The sequence below is a fragment of the Arachis hypogaea genome, chromosome 6 (assembly GCF_003086295.3).
Source record: "Arachis hypogaea cultivar Tifrunner chromosome 6, arahy.Tifrunner.gnm2.J5K5, whole genome shotgun sequence".
Classification (NCBI taxonomy): Eukaryota; Viridiplantae; Streptophyta; class Magnoliopsida; order Fabales; family Fabaceae; genus Arachis; species Arachis hypogaea.
In genome coordinates, this window is record NC_092041.1 from 2,723,222 (window position 1) to 2,745,278 (window position 22,057).

Below are 22,057 nucleotides of genomic sequence, written 5' to 3' on the forward strand. Positions count from 1 at the left end.
TTCGATAAAATAGCCATTTAACTAAAAATGATGTTACATATCCAAAGAAAAATAAAAAAAGAAATTGAAAGGACAAGATAAGAGAATATAAAAACAAAGATACGAACAATAAAAGGTTTTTCACGAAACCTTGATAGCATGAAAATTACGTTTCCTGTTTTTTCTTTATGTTTTTTCCCTTGACAATAGAAGATTTTTCACGCCGTGTGTAGCAACACGACCTTTAACTTTGGACCTTTTCTTCCTTTATTCATGCGATGCGATATGAATATGATAGACAACTTCTCACTAAGATATCTCTCTGACTAGATCCATATGTTTCTATAGAATACTCAAATAGCAATGTATGTGATCGTGACGCAATAAATTAATACTTAATTTAAAATATCTATAGAATAATCTGTTGATTAAAATATGTTATAAATAGCACTCTACATTGTTACTCTATTAAGAAATCAGTTAATAGTATTTGTAAAATGGTACCAAGCTTAAAATTCAAGTGAATTACAAAAATAATTATAAGAAAAGAAGAAGGTTGGTGATGTACTCTCAGGTCATTGAAATTTAAAATAATGGAAGAAGAATTGAAAAGAAGTGAAAAGAGAGAATAATTGATTAAAAGAACTACCACAGAGTACTGAGTACCAATTACAATATATATAGCAAAAGGGAAAATAAATTACTAACTAATAGTGCTATAATTATGTCTAACAAACTAACCAACTTGACAGCTATACAAAAAACAAACTCTATTATGTTACATCCCCCCGCAAGCTGGTATTACGTGGTTTGTGCAAATCAAGTAATCCCAGCTTGGAAAGCAAATGAGAGAATGGTCCTGGAGGAAGGGATTTAGTGAATAGATCAGCCCGTTGTTCACTGGAGACAACGTGCCTAAGATTAGAAACCCCTTCTTTGAACTTGTTTCGAGCCACATGACAATCAACCTCAACATGCTTGGTTCTTTCATGAAAGACAGGATTTGAAGCAATATAGATAGCAGATTTATTATCACAGAAGATATCAACCGGAAGAGGAGGAAGAATGTTGAATTCCTTTAGTAGTTTGAGTAACCAAACGAGTTCACAAGTGCCATTAGCAAGGGCGCGATATTCTGCTTCTGAGGACGACCTTGAAACTGTAGCCTGCTTCTTACTCTTCCAAGAAATAAGAGTTTGGTCAAGGAAGAAACAATAACCACTGATGGATTTTCGGGTGTCTTTACAAGCCCCCCAATCAGAATCTGTGTAACCAGATAGTGTGAAAGAATTGTTGACACAGAAAAATAAGCCAGTTGCTGGTGATTGTTTTAGATACCGGATGATCCTGTAGGCAGCCTTCAAGTGGGCATCAGTTGGTGAATCCATGAACTGAGATAGGCATCCAACAGAGTAGCTGAGATCTGGTCTTGTGTTAGTAAGGTACAGAAGTCTGCCCACCAATCTACGATAGATGGTTGCATCAGGAAGAGGGGAGCCTGAAGCCTTAGACAGAGAAGTAGTGTACTCCATAGGAGTAGATGCTGGTTTTGCACCAAGCAAACCGCAGTCTGTGATCAAATCCAATGCATACTTTCTTTGATACAGTGCAATACCAGCATTGTTTCGTGCTACCTCCATCCCAATAAAGAACTTAAGAAGGCCAAGGTCTTTAATTTTGAACTTATCATCCAAAAACATTTTGACAGCTTGAATTTCACTCAAATCATCTCCAGCTAACACAAGATCATCAACATAAACAAGAATAGCTGTGAAAGTTGTACTTGTGGATTTGGTAAAAAGCGAGTGATCATTTTCAGATGGAGTAAACCCCAGATCAGCAAGTGCAGCAGACAACTTGATGTTCCATTGGCGACTAGCTTGTTTCAAACCGTACAAAGACTTTGTCAACTTGCAGACTAAGTTTGGATCGGAACACTGCAACCCCTTTGGAAGTTTCATATAAATGTCCTCATGTAGGTCTCCATGGAGAAAAGCTGTATTCACATCAAGTTGATGAAGATGCCAATTCTTTGCTGCTGCAACGGTAAGAAGAACACGCACAGTGCTCATTTTCACAACTGGACTAAAGGTGTCAATGTAATCGACTCCAGGAATTTGAGTGAAACCTTGGGCAACAAGACGTGCCTTATGCCTCTCGATAGTGCCATCTGGGTTGAATTTTGTGCGAAAAATCCACTTACAACCAACTGCATTCTTTCCAGGAGGGAGAGAAGTGATGATCCAGGTTTTGTTTTGCTCAAGAGCAGTGAGTTCTGCCTCAATAGCCTTCCTCCAACAATCATGCATAACAGCCTCAGAATAGTATTTGGGGTCCGAGTTATTTATGAGAGCAAAAGTGAAGGCTTGATGCTTGGGAGTAAACAATGAATATGACAAATGGTGAGAAAGGGGATACTTACATGTTGAAGGTAATTGGGCCGCATTGATTGAATCTCTATGTGATGAAATATGGAAACAATGAAAATCTTTAAGATAAGAGGGTGTTTTTCTTTCTCGTTCAGACCTTCTCAAAACTGGTGCAGCAGATTGTGACTCAATATGAATGGATGAATGTTCCAATGGTGCCAATGCAGATGCTGATTCTAAGGTGGCGGGTGATGCAGAATCTGTTATATCATGAAGAGATGCCATAGGTGATGTAGAAGTGGCAGATAAATCAGGTGTAGTGTGTATGGTGTGAGGTGCAATTATGCCATGAGTATGCTCATATGAAGAAGTATATGCAGAGTTATTATAAAAGAATGCAAAAGGGTCAAAATTGGATGATTCAATTGAAGGTTGATCTATAGAAAAATCAGTGCTTGGTATTTGTTTGAATGGAAAATAGTGTTCATAAAATTCAGTGTTTCTTGATATAAAAATTTCTTTGGATTTTAAATCAAACAAAATGGACCCTTTTGTTCCTGATTGATAACCAAGAAAAACACATTTTCTAGCTCTAGGATCTAATTTTCTTCTATTAGTACTCAAAGTGGTAGCAAAAACAAGACAACCAAACACCTTGAGATGAGTCAAATCTGGTTTATTCTTGAAAAGTGCCTCATAAGGCGTTTGATGATTCAAGAAGGTGCTTGGTAGTCTATTTATTAAATGTACTGAATGTTGCATAGCATAGTGCCAAAAACATTTTGGCACATTAGAATGAAACAAAAGTGCTCTTGCAATATTCAGTATATGTTGATGCTTCCTCTCAACAATTCCATTTTGTTGAGGAGTTTCAACACAAGATGTTTGATGTAATATTCCTTTTGAGTTATAGAAGGAGTTCATTTTAAATTCCATCCCATTATCTGTTCTAATTTGTTTCACAACTTTATGAAATTGCGTTTGCACCATTTGAACAAAATTTTCTACTAACACTCTAGTTTCGGATTTTAGTTTCATGCAATAAATCCAAGTAAACCTCGTTTTATCTTCTACAATTGTAAGAAAATATTTATGACCAGCAGTGGATAAAAGTGAGAGTGGTCCCCAAATATCTATATGTAACAAATCAAAAATATATTCTGACTGTGTATTACTAATGGGAAAAGACAATTTCTTTTGTCTAGCCAAGTGGCAAGAATCACAAACATGAGATGATGAAATGCATTCAATAAATGGAAATGTATTTTTCATGATTGACATTCTTTTGGATGGTAAATGACCTAGTCTAGCATGCCATAGAGTTCCTAAATCTTGCTGCACTGTGACATTTACAGAATGTGTGTTAATTTCTGGTGTAGTTAGTTTCCAAGGTTGAGCATCCATCACATAAAGATCACCAATGACTTTAGCTTGCCCAATCATCTTCAATGATGGGAGTACCTGTATCTCACAAAAAAAATCAATAAATTTTAATTCACAATGTAATGACTTTGTGAGTTTAGACACTGAAATCAAATTATATTTAAAGTGAGGTATGAATAAAACATTGGTAAGAATCAAATATTTAGAGAGTTGCACAGTGCCACAAATATTTGTTGTAGTGGTAGAACCATCAGGTAGATTTACCAAAACTGGTCTCATATAATGAAAAGTTTTGAAAGACTCTTGAATATAGGATGCATGATCAGTAGCTCCACTGTCAAGTATCCAAGAAGTTTTAGTAAAATTTGATGATACACTCAAGCAATGCCTACCTGTTGGTTGAGTAAGGGTGGCGGAAGAAGTAATGTGGTTTACACTATTTGAGGTTGGCATGCGTGGTTGTTGAAGGAGTGCTAGTAAGGTTTCCTTCTGATCTGGAGTCAACACAAGTACTGTATCATCGCTCTTTTTATCCTGGTTAGAATCAGCAATCTCAGCACTAGAATTCTCAACTATCTCGTCAGTGCTAAGTTGATTGGCTACTCGCTGCTTTTGGTGAGTAGGAAAGCCATTTTTCTTATAGCATGTCTCTGCTAAATGACCAATTCGATTACAATAGCTACAAAACTTTGAAGTGTAGCCTCGACTATAAGATTTTTGATTTCCTCCTCTGCCTGAATTTCGTCCACGGCCTCTGCCTCTTCCAGAAAATGAACCGCCTCCAGTTGAGGTTTGCACCTCTAAAGAGTTAGTCACTATGTTGCTATTTGACGGGTAACAATTCAATTCTTGCTCTTGTTGGGTTAACATAGATAGTACTGTGTTGATTTCAGGTAACGGCTTCATTAGCATGATTTGTGATTTAACATTTGAATATTGCTCATTCAATCCTTTTAAGAATTTGACAACATATTTCTCAGAAGCATAGTCTCGAACAATTCGTAATCCACATGAACATCCATTAACACAAGCAACACAACTAGGAATAGCACGTAAATTTTCTAATTCTTCCCAAATAGCTTTCAACATAGCAAAGTAAGAGGTAACAGTAAGATCACCTTGTTTGAGTGCATAAAATTCTTCTTTTAACGCACCAACTCGAAAGACATCTCCCTGTGAGTAACGACGTTTTAAATCATTCCACAAGTCTGGAGCTGAGCTAATCCACATTACGCTCTTAGCGATTTCAGGGCTGAGAGAGAGGTTGATCCAGGAGAGGAGAAAATTGTTACACCTATCCCATGCTTCAAAATTAGGATCACCTTCACCTGGTTTTAGAATGGATCCATCGAGGAATTTCACCTTGTTCTTCGATCTGAGTGCTCTCCACATATCATGCGACCACTGATAATAATTTTGAGGTGTCAATTTAAGCGGAATTAGAGCCAAACCAGGAGATGAAGAAAATAAGGGCTAATCGGATCAGAAATTGCAGAAGATAAACTAGATCTGCCAAGATGTGCCTGGAACTGAGAGAATTGACGCATGAAAGCGGTGAAATTCTCAAAATCTGCAGCGGAATTTGATGAAGGGCTTGCATTCGGATTAGCTAAATTATCTGCCATAGTTGGATCTTCTCGCTCTGATACCATGTAAAATGGTACCAAGCTTAAAATTCAAGTGAATTACAAAAATAATTATAAGAAAAGAAGAAGGTTGGTGATGTACTCTCAGGTCATTGAAATTTAAAGTAATGGAAGAAGAATTGAAAAGAAGTGAAAAGAGAGAATAATTGATTAAAAGAACCACCACAGAGTACTGAGTACCAATTACAATATATATAGCAAAAGGGAAAATAAATTACTAACTAATAGTGCTATAATTATGTCTAACAAACTAACCAACTTGACAGCTATACAAAAAACAAACTCTATTATGTTACAGTATTAAACAAAAACTGTCCACTAATATTTTTGGGTTTTTAACACATACAATATACGAAAATTAGTTTATTACTGTTATATTATTAGTAGTATGATACCGACATGAGTCATATTGCTTAATTTCTATTGTAACTCGATCCACGTGTTCATGGCAAATTGGCATTTGGCAAAGCAGGTCGCTTGAAAATCTGGTTGAATTGTTCTAAGTGTCTAAACACCCAGCAAAGTTATTGGCTGTTCAATAAATTATAGTAGGTTAACAAGGAACGAGATGATATGTTTGCTTTATATAATATGTTTAATTATTTGGTTGATTTTATAATTTTATTAAATTTTTAATTAGATTTTTATATTATATTAAATTTTATAATGAAGTCTATATTATAATAAAAAAATGTTAAAATTAATAGAATATTATGTTAAATAAAATAGAATATTCAGTCAAATATTAGATATATTTGTTTTGTTTAATTTTAACAGAATATTTTATTAATTCTAATATTTTTATTATGATAGAAACTTAATTATAAAATTTGATATGGTATAAGGACTTAATTAAAAAGAAAATAAATATAGAAACTTAATTAAAAATTCAATAAAACTATAGAGAATGGTAAAATAATTAAATATATATATAATATATAATATATATTGTGTGTGTAAATGAGAGATGTATATATAATATAAAAAATATAAAAAAACTTTTAATTAATTAATATTAATTAATTTTAAAATTTAATTTTATAATTCAAAATTTAAAATAAAAAATTTATAATAATTTATAATTTAAGATAAATAAAATAATTTTAAATAAATTAGTTGATGTTAACTGAAAAAAGTTCTAATATTATTCATAAAAATATAACACAATTCATATGAGTTACTGGTCAAATTGGTCTCCGAAAAAATGTTTGATCGTCATTTTTGTTTTCGTATGATTTTTTTAATTAAATTAGTCCTCGGAAGATTTAACAACAATCTCGTTTGTCCTTCTGTTTTTAGGCTAACAGTTTTCATCAACGGCGATACACGTGGGGCATTAACTGACACGTGTGTTGAAAGTTGTGTGTCCAAATAAAAGCTGATAAGATATGTTCACTATATTATGTCAAAATAGTCTCTAACCCCATTTTATAAACTCTAATCTACAAAATATACGAAGACATTAATCCATCTTACTAAGTGGTATTGCTGTGGTATAGAGCCATTACCCAAGTTTAGAAGCCACGATGCGAAGCGCTGATGGAAGACGAAGTGGTGGGTTGTCAGTGTAATCGCTGAGTAGCTTCGATTATAGCTTCTCCATGCGGAGAAGAAAAATGAACATGGACAGAACCTATGTTTATGGGCTGAAAACTATGATTAAGAAATTTAGAACACCAGAAAATTCAAAAAATTCAGAAAAATTATTTCACACTTGTCCAAGATATCGGGTAAATTTAAATTGGTATGAACTATAGTATTTTTAACTCCTTTCACCATTAATGTGATATTCACTTTTTTCGCTTGACATGTGCAGAAAAGCAACCACTGTAACAACTTTAGTTGGATAGATAATAAAAAAATATAAAATTTTTGAAGTTGCAAATAGTAGGACAGAAGCAGAATTTGAAGTTGAGAGTAACTATAAAAATTAAAAAGTGAAACTACGTTGAAAAATAGGTAGTTTTGAAATTAAAGTAAGAGTAGTTAAAATATTGATTATTTTTATGTTTGTCCTAGTAATAGTTTTTTTTGTTAGTGATTGGAGCACTTTGTATTTCATCTATGAGAAAATAAAAAATTTGTAAAAATATTGGTGATTTTATTATTTTATTGAATTTTATTAAGAGTATTGGTAAAATTTAGCAAATGAGATTAGACATTTTTTTCTTTCCATTAACAAAGCAGCAACCTTCATTTTTTTTATATTATTTTAACCAAATTTTATATAACTCTAGAAACAAGTAAATAAAAATAAACAGTTAATTACTCATAAGATAAATTAAGTCTAATCATATATATTAAAATCGAAATATTTGTATGTCTACATAAGCATGCAAACAAAGTCTTCATAATAATACTAATTTTATTAACCAAGTTTTCATAATATCAAGCATAAGTTACTTAATTTTGGACTATACCAAAAAATAAATAAAGTTGTACAAAATACTTATTAGCAATATGTTTATAATGCATAAAACTTCTAAACAGTAGCTGTGATTTGGGCTTTAAACGGTATCCCTTATTCAATTGGGGGTATTTGAGACTTTGGGTTTACAAGTGTTGTTGGTCTCTAATGACTAATATAACTAACTCATCATCATCCTTACTCATACACTTTAACATGTGTGGCTCTAAGACTCTGTACACAAAGTAAATGTTGATCGAATTGTTATTCCTTCTATAATCTTTCACTATTTTCAATAAATCGATGCATCTACTTCTAATTTTCTTAATCCAACTTCAAGCGACATTCCGAGTATTTTTCAGCAACAACCATTCATCTCTGAATATCCTAATTTCTTATAGTAGAGTATCCCCTTCAACTCCTGTTAATACCTTTATATTGTCTGATTCATAAATTTTTTTATCCACTTTTTATCATTTTTAAATTTTTCACCATGATAAAAAACAAATATCAGTAGATGATTTTTTATCTACAAATTAAAAATAGTAACAGTAAATCACACAATGCACTCTGTTTTTTCTTACTTTATTTTTGTATATAATTTATTTATATTTCAACAACAAAACTACAATCATTACTTTAGTCTAAAAAAAACACCATCTCACCAAATATTATCTATTACAAGAACTAAACAAAACAAAAAATTCATCTATCCACACACATTGCATTCGGCCATATGAAAACAAAGTATTTAGATTTGTCAACATAAAAAATGTGTAAATCATTATAAAACCCAAGCAGCAACTACCCGAAATCAATCAACATTCAAAATCAATGAATATCATACCACACATTCATACAAAAAAAGGGGAAGGAACTTGTGGCGCAAGGATTCTTACCTTTCATCCGAGATGATGCCTACCACCGCAGAAGAATGGTGGCCTTTAGACCGCGACGAGAAGGAGTAGTTGCACTACGAACAGCGTCGCTGGTTATTGCTTCCACAGCCAATCGGAGCAGCTTCGTCTTCTCACTTTGTTTTAAATGATTTCCGTTGGTTTTGGATGAAAAGGAAAAACGTGATAGTGAAAAAGTGAAGAGTTGTAGATTAATGGGAGAGTTATTTCATTAATAGGGTATTTGTATAAAATTGCATCGTTTTGGTCACTGCTGAGTTGTCAGTTAACGCCCCATGTGGACACCTAGTGATGAAAACTGTTACTCCGAAAATAGAAGGATAAAGAAAATTGATGTTAAATCTTTCGGAGATTAATTTAATTAAAAAATAATTGGGAGACAAAAATGACGATCAAGTAATTTTTTGAAGACCAATTTGACTATTAATCCTAATTCATATTTATTATATCTATTATCTATTATTTTATTATATATTACTAATTTTACAACCAAAATGTGCCACATGTTACTTCCTCATTGTAATTGAAATAAAATATTTTCCTCAAAAAATAAAGAGTTATCTCATCCTATCTTTCTCTTTCTCTATTTCTCTCAATTTTTCACTCACTTTATCTCTTTTATATCATTATCAATGACTAATTACAAATTTGACAATCAAAATATACATGGTATTCTTTAATTGCATTCAAATTAAATTAAAATTAAAATTAAAATATTAAAATTAAAATATAGCTATATTATATATTATATTTATATATTATTAACTAATTTAATAACTAAAATGTATCATGTAACACTCTCTTATTAAAATTTAGAGAAAATATTTCACTCCAAAATTAGTAAACCTCCTTCTTATATTTTCTTATCTACCTCTCCTCTTTTTTCTATTTCTCTCTATCCTTCCTACTTTATATATAATTTATAATTTATTTTATATTAGTAATTTAACAAATTAAAATGTGTTACCAGATAATTTTTTTCTAATTAAAATAATTTTTTTTAACTTCTAAAATTAGCAAACTCCCTTTCTCATTTTTTTCTTTATCTTTCTCTCTCTTTTCTCTCATTCTTTATTTTTCTCTACCTTTCTATTCTACAAAAAATAAAATTAATAACATAATATAATTTAAATAAAATTATTATTATATGCATATTTTTTTATTTAATTTTAAATTTTCACTGCTTATCTTTCTAATTTATATTTTTACTTCTTTTTCTTCAAATTTTTATTGCATATAATTTAGAGAAAATATTAATATTGTGATTAAAAGTTAAAATAAAAATTCAATTATTTTAAAAAAATAATAAATTTGAGTTAATTTTATAACTATCAATATAAAATTTTATATGCTAATATTTAATTATATTTTTATATATATAGAAAAAAATATTATTTTTAAATAATAAGTAGAAAAATTAATTATTTTTATTTATGTAACAAACTTAATACCTAATCAAATATAAAAATATATACATTAAATTCTTTCATAACGAATATTAAAATTAATTATTGATAAAAAATTAAACTTTTTCATATAAAAATAATAATTAAAAATTTGTTATTTAATTTTTTTATCTACAAAAACTATTTTTTTAATAGACAAAAACTTTTGTTCTTTTTGAATCTTTTATAAAAATTATAGTGCTATAAATTTTTTGTACTATAATATATAATATCAAAATTAATATAATTTTAAAAAATTTATATTTCTGTAATATTATTACGAATAAAATACTAATATAATTTTAATTTGAATCTCTTGAGTGATGGATGATGGAAAAGTGAATTAACAATTACATAGTTTAGTAATTAATTTTTAGTATCCGCAAACACTTTTTTATATATAATATACATAATGTCTAATGTAACCAATTAAAAAACTTCAATATATCAAACATGTTTGGTCCAATCATACGAAGTGTCGTAGACAGTTGGATTTCTTTGTGGAACCTTGGTCAATTCTGAATTCCAACGATACACAAGAAGTTTAGAAAGCAACTAATTCTATTTTAATTGCTGTAGTTCTTCAAATGAGAAAGTCAAAAGCAATCGATGAGGCTAAGATGGTGACCAATTTCTTACATATATTGAAAAAAAAAAAAAAAAACAACCTTTCAGAGTTGCCAAATGCTTGAGATCAAAGGCAACAGCACTTCAACATATCTGATTAGGTCAGAAAGTGAAAACACACCAGCCATTTTGCACAAGATATACTGCGTATTTTTTTTATTTGACATAAAAAAAGTTTCATTCATAAAATTAGTCAAAAGACAAACAATTTATAGAAATATATTAAATCTAAATCTAAAAAAGAGATATTTTTTATGTTTAAGTGTTGAACTATGATTTAAGAGTGAGTACTAATTTCAATTTAAATGAATCTTAACAAATAACAATAGAAAATTCAAGCTTTTTTTAATTTCCAAATTTAGATAGAAAATTTTGCAACATTGTGAGATATATTGTCCGCCTCTTTGGAAAAAAAAAATTGAACTCATTTTCATTTGAAAGTTCTTCAATGGATGATAACTTTTTTTTAATGTATACTTTAATCTCTCCAATATTTAATTTAAAAGATGTACAACAAAAGAATACCAACCACAAAAAAGGAGAAATAACGCCATAAAAAGATGATTGAAAATTAACGAAACTAGAAGGTAAAACAGCAAAGCAACAAATACTGGAAATAGAAAGAGAATAGAGAAAGAAATGTTGAGGAGAGGATCACCTCATCTTGAATTTATAATTTTAGAAAAAATAAATCACTATGTATTTATTTATATATATATATAAATTATTTTTAATGTATATTTTATATTTTAATATATAAAATATTCGTCTTTAATAATTGATTTTAATATACATTTAATATGATTATTTTAGAAAATATATAAGGAATCAAATTTAGATTAGTTAATGTTAATAATTTTTTTCATTTACTATTAAAATTATTTTTTTTTAATCTAATGGATTGGATAACTCCCAATTCTAAGTACACAATACACTCACACACTTCTTACATATTTATTATATTTTTTCTCAAATGTATCTTCTAAAATTTGAACTCTAGACCTTAATAGTAGGGAGAGAGTGAAATGCCACCTGAACTAAGGCTCTTCTGCAAGTTGTTATGTTAAAAGTAGTGTTGAAGGGAAGAAAAAAAATGTGAAGATGAAGATTGTAAATATAAATGTAAAAAAAAAAAAAAGAAGAAGAAAAATGACCAAGACATTGTTTTTTAGTGGAATTGATTAATATATCTTTTGGGTCGCGAAAACTAATTAATATTTGTGTGTCAAAAAAGCCATAAGGGTTTTCGGCCCTAGACATTTTTAAAACGTGAGTACTTGGCAAAAAAGGAGCAGATGTCATAATAGCTTGACATGATGGGCCATCTCCATATTTAATGTTAGTGGGCCACATAGTCCCAATGCCATGGCGGTATCCAAAATTTGTTTTGAGATTCCCATGACAAGCCTAATCCTTCCCAAAGTCAGAGTGCTCCACCAAGAAGTGGGAGAGGTACATATATCTATCTCAATCTAATTGGATTCCCACTATTCATATGGTGGCTTCCAAATGGAAAATTCAGATTCCAAACGAGACATCATTGCGGCTAGTTTGTCCAATCTAACTTCACTTCTAACAAACAAACATCTTATATCACATATCACATGCCAAATTCAAATTGACACGACTATAAGTTATAGTTGAGCTCTTCTTCATCTTAAAGACATGGCATAAAGTTATGGTTCAGAACTAATAGAAAATCATGAGTGCAAAAGAAATTAAATGGTGTCTCTTAAATATAGTCCTCAAGAGAGTATAAGCATATTATTATTGCATAAAGGAACAAAGTCCATTGGTACAATACATAAATCTGAATCATGATAGAACTTCCTATTCTCTCATCATTTAAACTTGTACTATTAAATTACCTTGTTTATAATATATAATATCAAGCTCAACTCGGTGCAGCTAACACGATTCATAAGAAGAAAAAGATATGCACTTTTTCATCAGCTTGTTCTGTTTTCTGGTGCTTGTCATTTTCTTCCTCTGTTGATTGGATTTGTTCTTCCTATTCTTCTTATTCTTCAAGGTGCCCTTGACCAAGACTTTATTCAAGGTGGCTAAAAGGGAAGCGCCGCCTCTGGTAGTGGTCAACCGAGGCTCCGGTGAAGGATAGAATGTCAAGTTTGGTTCAGTAAGATATGGATGCAGCATCATATGCCTATCAATTGTGTAAGCAAGAGACACCAACTCATATGAGTCATACAATGAGCTTCCACAATCCCATATTGGAAGACCTCCTCCTTCTTCTTCCTTGGAACACGTTCCAATCATCATAGGAAGATCCATGGTGTCTTCCTTCCAGAGAAAATCTCTGCAAGTGCACAGATTCATCCAAGTTTTCTTCCTTTATATATTGTGTTGTGTTCAAACCTACTTTTGGAAACGGTATTAATTGCTGTGCAAGTTTAAATGCACGAGATTCTCATACCCTACCTAGCATATCATAGCATGCAATAATGTGTGTAGTGCATGAATGAATTTGTATGGATATGGATATATAAGGAAATGCATTTATGATGGCATTAACTCAAAATGCACTTAGCATTTCAGGAAGGATTCTTGATCTGTAATTTCAGATTTTTATTAATTTGATTTGGTATAGCATAATTGTTGTTGTCTGTATGGAAAGTTGTTGAACGTTTTTCTTCATATCTTTATTTCCTAATCAAAACACCAATGAAATGAACACCAGAACACCATACGAAACACGAACACATAAATTTAAAATTTTATAAAATAAGAAACATGAGTACACGACATATATATAAAATATAAATTATTTTTTAAATAAATTATAATGATATTTTTAATATTAAAATATAAATTAATTTTTTAAGTATTTTTAATATTTTTTTAATTATATAAAATATTTTTTTGTAATAATTAATAATATATACTATTTTTAAACTTATTTCAAGAATACATGTTAAGAGTAAGATTAAATATATTAACACGTGATGGTATTTAAGTATGTCTAAATATATTCAAAAAAATTTATTTTTTATTAAAACAATTAAATACAAAAGACATGCGTACCAAACAAATGTCAAAAAATATCATATCTAAAATATGTGACACGAGAACACAATAACAAAGTCTTATATATACTATTAAATAGGATTGGAAATATGAATCAAAAGCTTATTATACCTTACAAATATCATGTTCATGTTTACACTAAGGTTGTTCATGGATCATATTCGATTTGCATATTCGTGGTATTTATTCGAATCTGATCAGAAAATTACGGATATCGATCCGATTCATAAGGTTATTGGATCGGATCCGCAAAATTATCAGATCGGATTGCAGATTTCATGTTGGTATCTACATATCCGCGGATCCGCAAAAATAAATAAATAAATAAGTAAATATTCTTTTTATGTTTTACTTCAACTAATATTTATTATATATGTTGTATTTTTTTATTATTTATGAAAAGTATGTTTAATAATATTTTAAGAGTAAAATGTTTAAAAGAGTAGAAAAATAATATTTTATTGATTTTTTAAAAATAAAAATAAACTTTTTAAATGATTTAAATATTTTCTTGATATATCTGAGATCCGATCCGCAAATGTGCGGATCGGATCCAAACTTAAAAATCGTAGATATGGGATACAATACGATAATTTTAGTACGAATTAGATCGAAATTTCGGCCATATCCAATTCGATCCAATTCGCATTCACCTTTAGTTTACACTTAGATATTTTAGAGTATATTTCTTTTAACCAAAGTTCTAAAAATTGAATCGTTCATCGAATTGGTAGAACTAAAGATTTAATAATTTTAAAATTGAACTAAGGTTTCACTAAAGTTGAATCGAATATAATAAAATAATGTATTAATATATATAAAATAGATATTTTAAAAAAATTGACTTATTTTGTGATTTATTATTTTAAATTAGATAATTAATAAAAAGTTTATATTCACTCAACTGATTAACCAAATTTTTTTAACAGTTTTTTTACCTTGAGCCAAACAAATATAGTGACCAATTTTTATTTAACCGATTTTGAGAACTGTGTTTTTTTTCTTTGTTAGTGAAACGGGACTAAATTCTAAATAAGAGAAAACTAATTATAAATAAAGCGGAATAAGGTAGTCTCTCTAACATCCTCCAAAAGAATAGCAACTAAAACAGGAGGATTATCCCAAAATAAAAGATCCTCCTCCAACTATATACTCATTTTTGCTAAGAAATCAGCACTCCTATTACCTTCTCTATATGTATGTACAAAAAGGACTCTCCAATTTTTTCTTTTCATCTCAGAAATTTTTCTTATTAGAGAATTGGGATGTTTCTCATGACATTTCTCTCTATTTACCAGGTTAATGACAACACTAGAATCACTCTCCAAAATCACTTGTTTCAACCTAACTCCCAGGCTAAGTTTAGGCCTTGAACGATCCCCCATAATTCTACCTTAAAAGCTGTTCCGCATCCAATGTTGTGAGTGAACCCCACCACCTACTTCTTCTCATCATTCCGAATGAGACCGCCACATCTCGTCCTATCGTTGAGTCCTTGCTGAGTTTCATCGGTGTTAATTTTTGCCCAATCCATCAAAAATGGTTCTCACCGAATGTGTGTCTTTCTCCACTTATTCGACTGTTCCTTCAGATAAGCTTTTTTCATTACTTGTTTGATGGTCTATATGTGGCTTGTTTGGTCTTCTATAATTATCATCATGAATTTTTCTATTTCTTTAATACTATAATTACCAACAAATAATGATGAATATGTCTTTTCATTTCATGCTTTATTTTGACCATTTTGTATAGGAGTGTACATAAAATGAGCCAAGCCGGGTTTAATTAGGCTTTGACCCAACTCTAAATTGCTCTGAAGTAAATTGGAACAACTTTAATATAAAATTAATATATACAAATTTGTAAATTTTATATAAAAAATTAATAAAAATATTTTTAAAGCTAAATTTAAGGAAGGAGATTCACTCCTAGTGCCAAAACGACGAATAAATATATATATATATATATATATATATATATATATATATATATATATATATATATATATATATATATATACGGGAATGTTCGTGAATGGTTCTACCTTTTTTTTTCCTCGACAAGCATTTCAGTGTTATCCAAATGCTAACATAAGAAAAAAATTAAATTTTTGTAACTTCCCAAATTAAAAAACTAGAACCATTCACGAACTTACTCGTGTATGTGTCGTCGTTTTGGCGATGAATCTAAGAGACAGCCCTTCACATGTTCTGTTAGATTGAGCACCACCAGAATGCTGATATTATCCACATTATTCTCTTCTCATTACAATTTTAATGGTGATCAAGTTACAGAAGATTTTGTTAGGATAAAGATTTCATGAGATAATAAATAGCTCGAAATGAAGAGTCACATTCAAAGTCTTTGCTTAAATCACCATTTTCATTAGTTTTGATTTAGTTTTAAATTTGAATATCCACGTTAGAGATGATGACACATGTATTCAATAACGTGACACAAGCTAAATCACTATTGTCATCTATCTCCTATTGACGTTTGGTTAGTTTCGACAAATAGAATGAATCATTCAAAATTATAAATTAGTTTTCTTTATTTCATGGTCAAATTCATCAACGCTTAAATTTTGAAAGTCAATTTTAGTATTTTATTTCTATTTTATAAGATCCACTAAACCGCTTTTTAGTTTTGGCCACTAATATAATCCTCTAGCTTTTCTGATTTCGCCCTTCCAACACGGGAAAGCGACGCTTCCTTATGACGTTAACGTAGCTACTATATCCTTGCTTTAATACATCGCCAGCCATTGATTACTGCATTATTAATCTTATGAATTAGCCGCAATTAAATATTTGCACGCGCAAAAGAGGAGCCAAATTTAGACTAAATAACCAAGTTTTGTCTCCAACCTTTTAGATAGAGTCACGAGAAAGAGAGAGAGAACTGCACAAGATTGTAAAAACTAAGGTAATTTTTATAGATTGAGATGGTAAAATTATATATATTTCTGTCTAAACTAAGAGGCAATTTAAATACTAGCTAGTTAGCTTGCAAAATTGCCAATTATTATTATTATTAATTTCAATTGAAAGCAGTACTGAGATAGGTTTTGACAACATTATCAGTCAAGATTTGCAAGACAGTGGAGTTTGTAGGGCCTACACATCTTGGAGTCTTATACTGACTAACAGTAGCTCCAAGTCCAAGGTAATGTTCTAGAATCTTCTGGAATGTTCCCCTCCTAACAAGCCGGAGTTCGAGGGGCCCAATGCAGTTGACCTTGCGGGAGCTAGTGTACCCTGCATCAACAAAGGACTTGTCCAAACAGTTGCAGCATTCACCAAGAACTTGTTCACTAGCTTCTCCATTGATTTCCCAGAATATAACATAATGCCCTGGCTCCTTTGACAAGTCAACATGGCTGGTGAAGTCAACTACTTCTAGTTTCTCCTCTGCCAACACTTTCCCCGCTGCTTCCACCGCCAACTGCAAATCCGCCTCCGTGTTCTTGTCAATGTTGATGGTAAGAAGAAGACTGCTCCGACGAACGAATTTCAGTTCTGGAGTTGAGTTATGGAATCCCATAACCTTCACAACGTCCCCTAGCCTATACCTGTATAAACCTGCCATGGAAATTTCCCCCACATGTGAAAAACATTATTAATATGCAATTTTCTTGAATTTACAAATCCAAGATTAGTTGCCAATAATAACCTAAGAATAGGGTCTTTACTTGCAAGAACATTAGAATATATATATATTTTCTTGATCTGATTAGGTGTGATGTACCTTTAGAATTCAGTAGCAAGAAATTTCTTTCAAGTTAGGTCCCATAAAGGTCAAATAACAGTGTGTAAAAAGCACCCTTTTTCATTTCTTCTCCTTAGACTAACCCTATGATATTTGAACACAAAAAATTGTTGAAATATTATTTATTCATTTCCTTTCGTATTTTTAAATTTAAAAAGTGTCTAAATAAAGTAAATAAATAACATTTTCAAGGAAGAGAAAAAAGAATAAAGAACCTGTACGTCCTTGTCTATAATATTATAAGCACTTAATGATGAATGCATATATAGTATTTTCCACTTTGGCCCTTGGCCCCAGTGGACTTGTGGTGGACACCTTTGCCATTAATATTACTATATTAATTATAGTAATTATTCACCAAACTAATTATTTACATACCTGATCTACGTATGAAACAGAACTCAAATAGTATCAATGCGTTTTCATTAATGGGATGGGAAGGAAATTGAGAAGAAATAGTGTACTGGCGGTAGTTAAAGTACCTGCTGGATTGGTGATGACAATTTCGTACTCCTCACCAACCTTGACCTCAGAGAGGCCCACTGGGTTGAGATCAATAGAGAGGAAAGAAGAAGAAGCATCATTATTTTCAAGCTGTGTGAGTGGAATGAATTCAAAGTAACCAATTTGAGGAAGCACAGCATAAGTAGCAAATTCAGGTGCAAGTCTTGGGTTCACATTTGCAGCAATCCACCCTTCAGAGGATCCATAGTCAGCGGTCAACAATGGCAGCTCCCCAGCATAATGCCTCATCTTTTTCAAATATGGCTCCATTGACCCTGTCATTATTCCGTACACATACTTTGCATTAGGAAAAAGCTCTGGTATTAGGCCATACCAGTTGCTCAATCCCACACATTTTGCATGGATCAGGTTGGCAAGCTCTGGGTTCGGTTTTAGGAGCTTGGACATGACTGCTCGGATCGACGGAACCGTGATCCGGCTGCTGAGGACACCTTGTTTGATATCAGTGCAAAGCTCTTCCCATACCTGTTCGAATGTTCTAAATGCATGGACAATGCTGTGTGCAAATACGGACGAAACAAGCTGAACTTCTTCATGAAAGATTAGTCCACACAAGAGGTGGCAGTAGAGTGATTGAAAGAAGTCAGGGCCGAATATCACTTCATCTGGGCTGCAACATTGGGATTGGAGTGCCTTCATCTCCCGCTTGTACCGCGAATTGCGGAACACATTGGTCGTGGCAGTTCCGGCTGCCACACCCCCTTTTGTTTTGAACTGTTTGCTGCTGTATATGAAGCTCAAAGCCTTCCCATTCTTGATAGGGAACTCTCTGCAGAATAATTAAGCAATTGTATATAATAAGATGTTGCGAATTTTGCGTGGATTAGCATAAATAGTTGCAAGCTTTAAACACAAACATACATACCTATTCCTATAGGCAAAAGAGGTCTGATATATCTGCATAGTGGTTTCAAACAATTCATCATTCCATGGCAGATATTTTGGCTTCCCCTGAGTAGTGCCAGAGCTGCAAGAAGGTATTTAACTTGATTAGAACCTTAAGAATTCAACTACTCCTAAGATGAAAAAGGAATTAAAAAAAGAAATGAAGAGATTATTAGAAGAACCTTAATGACATAGTAGTGATAGGTTTTCCAGTGAGAATAGAAGAAGTGTCTCCATCAATGATTCTATGTATATAAGGCTCCAATTCTTTGTGGGTAACAAGTGGTACACAAGCCTTGAAACTTTCAGGGTCAGTTCTTCCGTTGAGACCCAAATTCTGCAAATACTCAGCTGAAGCATTATCCTCCAGAATCCTCTTGAGGGTTTCCCTCTGAACCCTTCCGGCATCTTTTGTAAGTGTCTCAAACTCTTGGATCACCTTCTCCATGTTGAACTCTTCCACTTTCTCCAACATGTTCTTCACAACACGCTATGATGTCATATATATGCAGAAAATGGGAGAGACCAAGGGTGAGAACGTGTTTCTGTTTATCTCAATTCAGAAAAAGGACAAACACGGTATTACTATTTCATTTAATTAATTTGTGTACCAGACCAGACCTCCTTTTGTTTTTCTTGGTAAAGGACCCAGCTGAATTTTATTTAACAGAAATACATGTTTCCATTATCAACGTGTTCAAAGAACAGAGAACAAATGCACATTTTATATTTACGCATATACTTTGAACCTTTACAAACATACAAACATAAAAACATAAAAACATTTAGTATTAGTAGTTTAATTTTTCTTCCACTTGCTACGGCGAAAGTCAAGTAAGTCAACCTAACTTTTCAGTACAACAGAATCTCTATCTCTATCTCTATCGGTCTCCTATTTAGAAATGAAATCAAGTTCACACGCAAAGGCATGGAAATTGAAGAGTAAAATTCGAGTTACCGAAACTGTAAAAAACACACCGAAGGGGAAAAGTCAAAGGAATGAAAAAGTCATCCACTGCGGAAAAAAATGGACGAGAACAGAAAGTTTGTCCTCGCTCGTAAAAGACGAGATATCATATCCTTTTGCGGAGTAAACCAATCGAATTGGTTGAGAAAGAGAAAAAAGAATGAGGCTGGGAACCCCGAACTCAAGCTGATAAAAGAAAAACACCAATTGTTCGGACAACCAAGCCTAGCTACTCTAATTCCCGAAAAGGAACAGTAGAAAATGAAAGAACATAAAATTTACCAGAGCTCAAGCATAATTCACGAACAAATCCAGAAGCTAAGAAAATATATAGTGTTTATGTTTAGTTATTATAGTAGTTTGTTATATAATTGTGAAGGAAGCAAGTGAAAGAAATTGAATACCTGGAAGAATGAAATAGAGAGGGAGGAGGTTGGATCTGAAGAAACAAGGAAGGTTCGGTTTTCTCTAACTTCAATGCAGTGGAGAAGAGAGGGAGAGAGAGAGAGAGAGAGAGAGAGATCAAAGCAGAAGATTAAAAGATTAGGAAGAAGTTATTATATATTGTGTTTCTGACTTGGCACAATCAAGTTCAAGACTCAACTGATCGCTCACTGCCTTGAAGATTCTTGTTTCGGAAAAACAACAAATCAACAATATATATAGGGCCTCGTGTGTGTATTCGTGTATTGACTCTTTTGCCCCTCGTAGTTTGAGCTCGCATTGCTGATGACGATGGAAATGTGGTCGGAGTGCCCAAAAGGCCCCTCGTGTTTTGGGAAATTACGATGGAAGAAAATCTGAGCTGCTTTTCATCGTCGGCAGACAAAATATGTCATGTCATCGCTGGTCCCCGACCACCGCACAGATGCGATCCGGTGACTGATGATGACTGCGTTAACCATGCAGTATGGTAGATTTTGTTTAAAAAAAAAAAATACCGAATGCATACTAAAAATCAACTATTGAATTAATTATTATGTATTTGAAAATTGATACAACCGTTATACATTCGTTATATGTTATAATTTGGTCATAAATATTATAGATCAATTGTTAATAATTGTCATTTAAATAAATATCAAAACGTCAGATATAAAGAAAAAAGTAAGAAAATTGTTAAGATCATTACAATTTATAAAGTCTATTATTTATTTATTGATTTAAGCATCGGAGTGTTTTTTGTAAGTACTAATTTCCTTATTCTCTCATTATTGAGGTTAACTCATCTTGATAGAAAGTTTGTAGATATTCATTGGCAAACGAGTTATACACCAGCCAACCTTTATAAGAACAATTGGCACCCATCGTGGGCTTAGAAATAAAAACCCTTCTTTCTACAGGTCACAAAATTTCCATACCTGTTCATAGTTGACCTGCCTCCTCCCACACTATTTAAGTTTCTTCAGATGGTAACGAAGTTACAACAAGCTAATCAGCGTATGGCAGAGGAAAACTAATGAATGACAAATCAAATAGTCGAATTAATCAATGCTCAGATTGAAAATAATGATGACTACAATAAACAACCATAAGACGATGAAGAACATTCTGATCCAATACATATCTCGAAAACTCAACACCTAAAAAGAGACCAACAACAAAAAGATGACAATGACGGATTGGACAACGTTGTTGGACCATTCATGGCCGACATCACGAATTCCAAATTATCTAAAAACTTCGCATTACCAATAATTCTGATTCTCTACGATGGCATGAGAAATCTGAAAAAGTACATCAAAAAGTGTGTGATTTATATACAAATTATTTGTAAATAATTTTTGTTAGATCAATCAATTATGGAACAATTTAGTATGATTTTATTCTAAAAAAAATTATTTGTCTAATACTACTTTATATGTTTTATACGTCTTTTTAAAAAAATACTAGATAAACAAGTTATAATTAAGTTTAAATAAGTTTTTTTCTTCTTTTTATCTCTTTTTTTTTTCATCTTTCTTTTGATTAAAATTTTTTGTTATCAATTTTTAAACTATTACATTAACTTAGTTGAATTTAGTTACTAAAATAATTTGGTTATATAGCATCATTCTTCTTTTAATTATATAAAAGACAATGTTTTTATTTTTA

The 22,057-nt window shown here is 31.5% G+C and overlaps 2 protein-coding genes across 5 annotated transcripts; both read right to left on the bottom strand.

The window, feature by feature from the left end:
* Positions 1 to 752: 752 nt before the first annotated feature.
* Positions 753 to 5,383, bottom strand: LOC140173550 (uncharacterized). The gene is made up of 4 exons (XM_072197848.1): positions 5,183 to 5,383; positions 3,948 to 5,135; positions 3,650 to 3,809; positions 753 to 2,785 (listed from the first exon to the last, which is right to left on the bottom strand). Exons 1-4 carry the CDS (start codon positions 5,381 to 5,383, stop codon positions 753 to 755), a joined length of 3,582 nt encoding a protein of 1,193 aa, XP_072053949.1.
* An 11,346-nt stretch (positions 5,384 to 16,729) lies between these two features.
* LOC112695332 (jasmonoyl--L-amino acid synthetase JAR4) lies at positions 16,730 to 20,667 on the bottom strand. Of its 4 annotated transcripts, none has more exons than XM_025747637.3 (5): positions 20,368 to 20,667; positions 19,179 to 19,486; positions 18,977 to 19,078; positions 18,069 to 18,880; positions 16,730 to 17,399 (listed from the first exon to the last, which is right to left on the bottom strand). In XM_025747637.3, exons 2-5 carry the CDS (start codon positions 19,469 to 19,471, stop codon positions 16,858 to 16,860), a joined length of 1,749 nt encoding a protein of 582 aa, XP_025603422.1. In that variant the 5' UTR covers positions 19,472 to 19,486; positions 20,368 to 20,667; the 3' UTR covers positions 16,730 to 16,857. The 4 variants fall into 4 exon arrangements, with proteins under 4 accessions (XP_025603422.1, XP_025603423.1, XP_025603424.1 ...); XM_025747638.3 differs by having other exon boundaries at positions 19,179 to 19,541; positions 20,368 to 20,599; XM_025747639.3 differs by having other exon boundaries at positions 19,179 to 19,549; positions 20,368 to 20,599.
* Between the last annotated feature and the right edge of the window lie 1,390 nt (positions 20,668 to 22,057).

Coding starts and splice junctions, on each gene's coding strand:
- LOC140173550 (XM_072197848.1), bottom strand. CDS start 5,383: ATGGTATCAGAGCGAGAAGATCCAACTATGGCAGATAATTTAGCTAAT. Junction 5,136..5,182: donor CTTATTTTCTTCATCTCCTG/GTTTGGCTCTAA, acceptor AATTATTATCAG/TGGTCGCATGATATGTGGAG. Junction 3,810..3,947: donor CAACAAATATTTGTGGCACT/GTGCAACTCTCT, acceptor TGTGAGATACAG/GTACTCCCATCATTGAAGAT.
- LOC112695332 (XM_025747637.3), bottom strand. CDS start 19,471: ATGTTGGAGAAAGTGGAAGAGTTCAACATGGAGAAGGTGATCCAAGAG. Junction 18,881..18,976: donor TCTTTTGCCTATAGGAATAG/GTATGTATGTTT, acceptor ATTATTCTGCAG/AGAGTTCCCTATCAAGAATG. Junction 17,400..18,068: donor TGTCATCACCAATCCAGCAG/GTACTTTAACTA, acceptor TTTCCATGGCAG/GTTTATACAGGTATAGGCTA.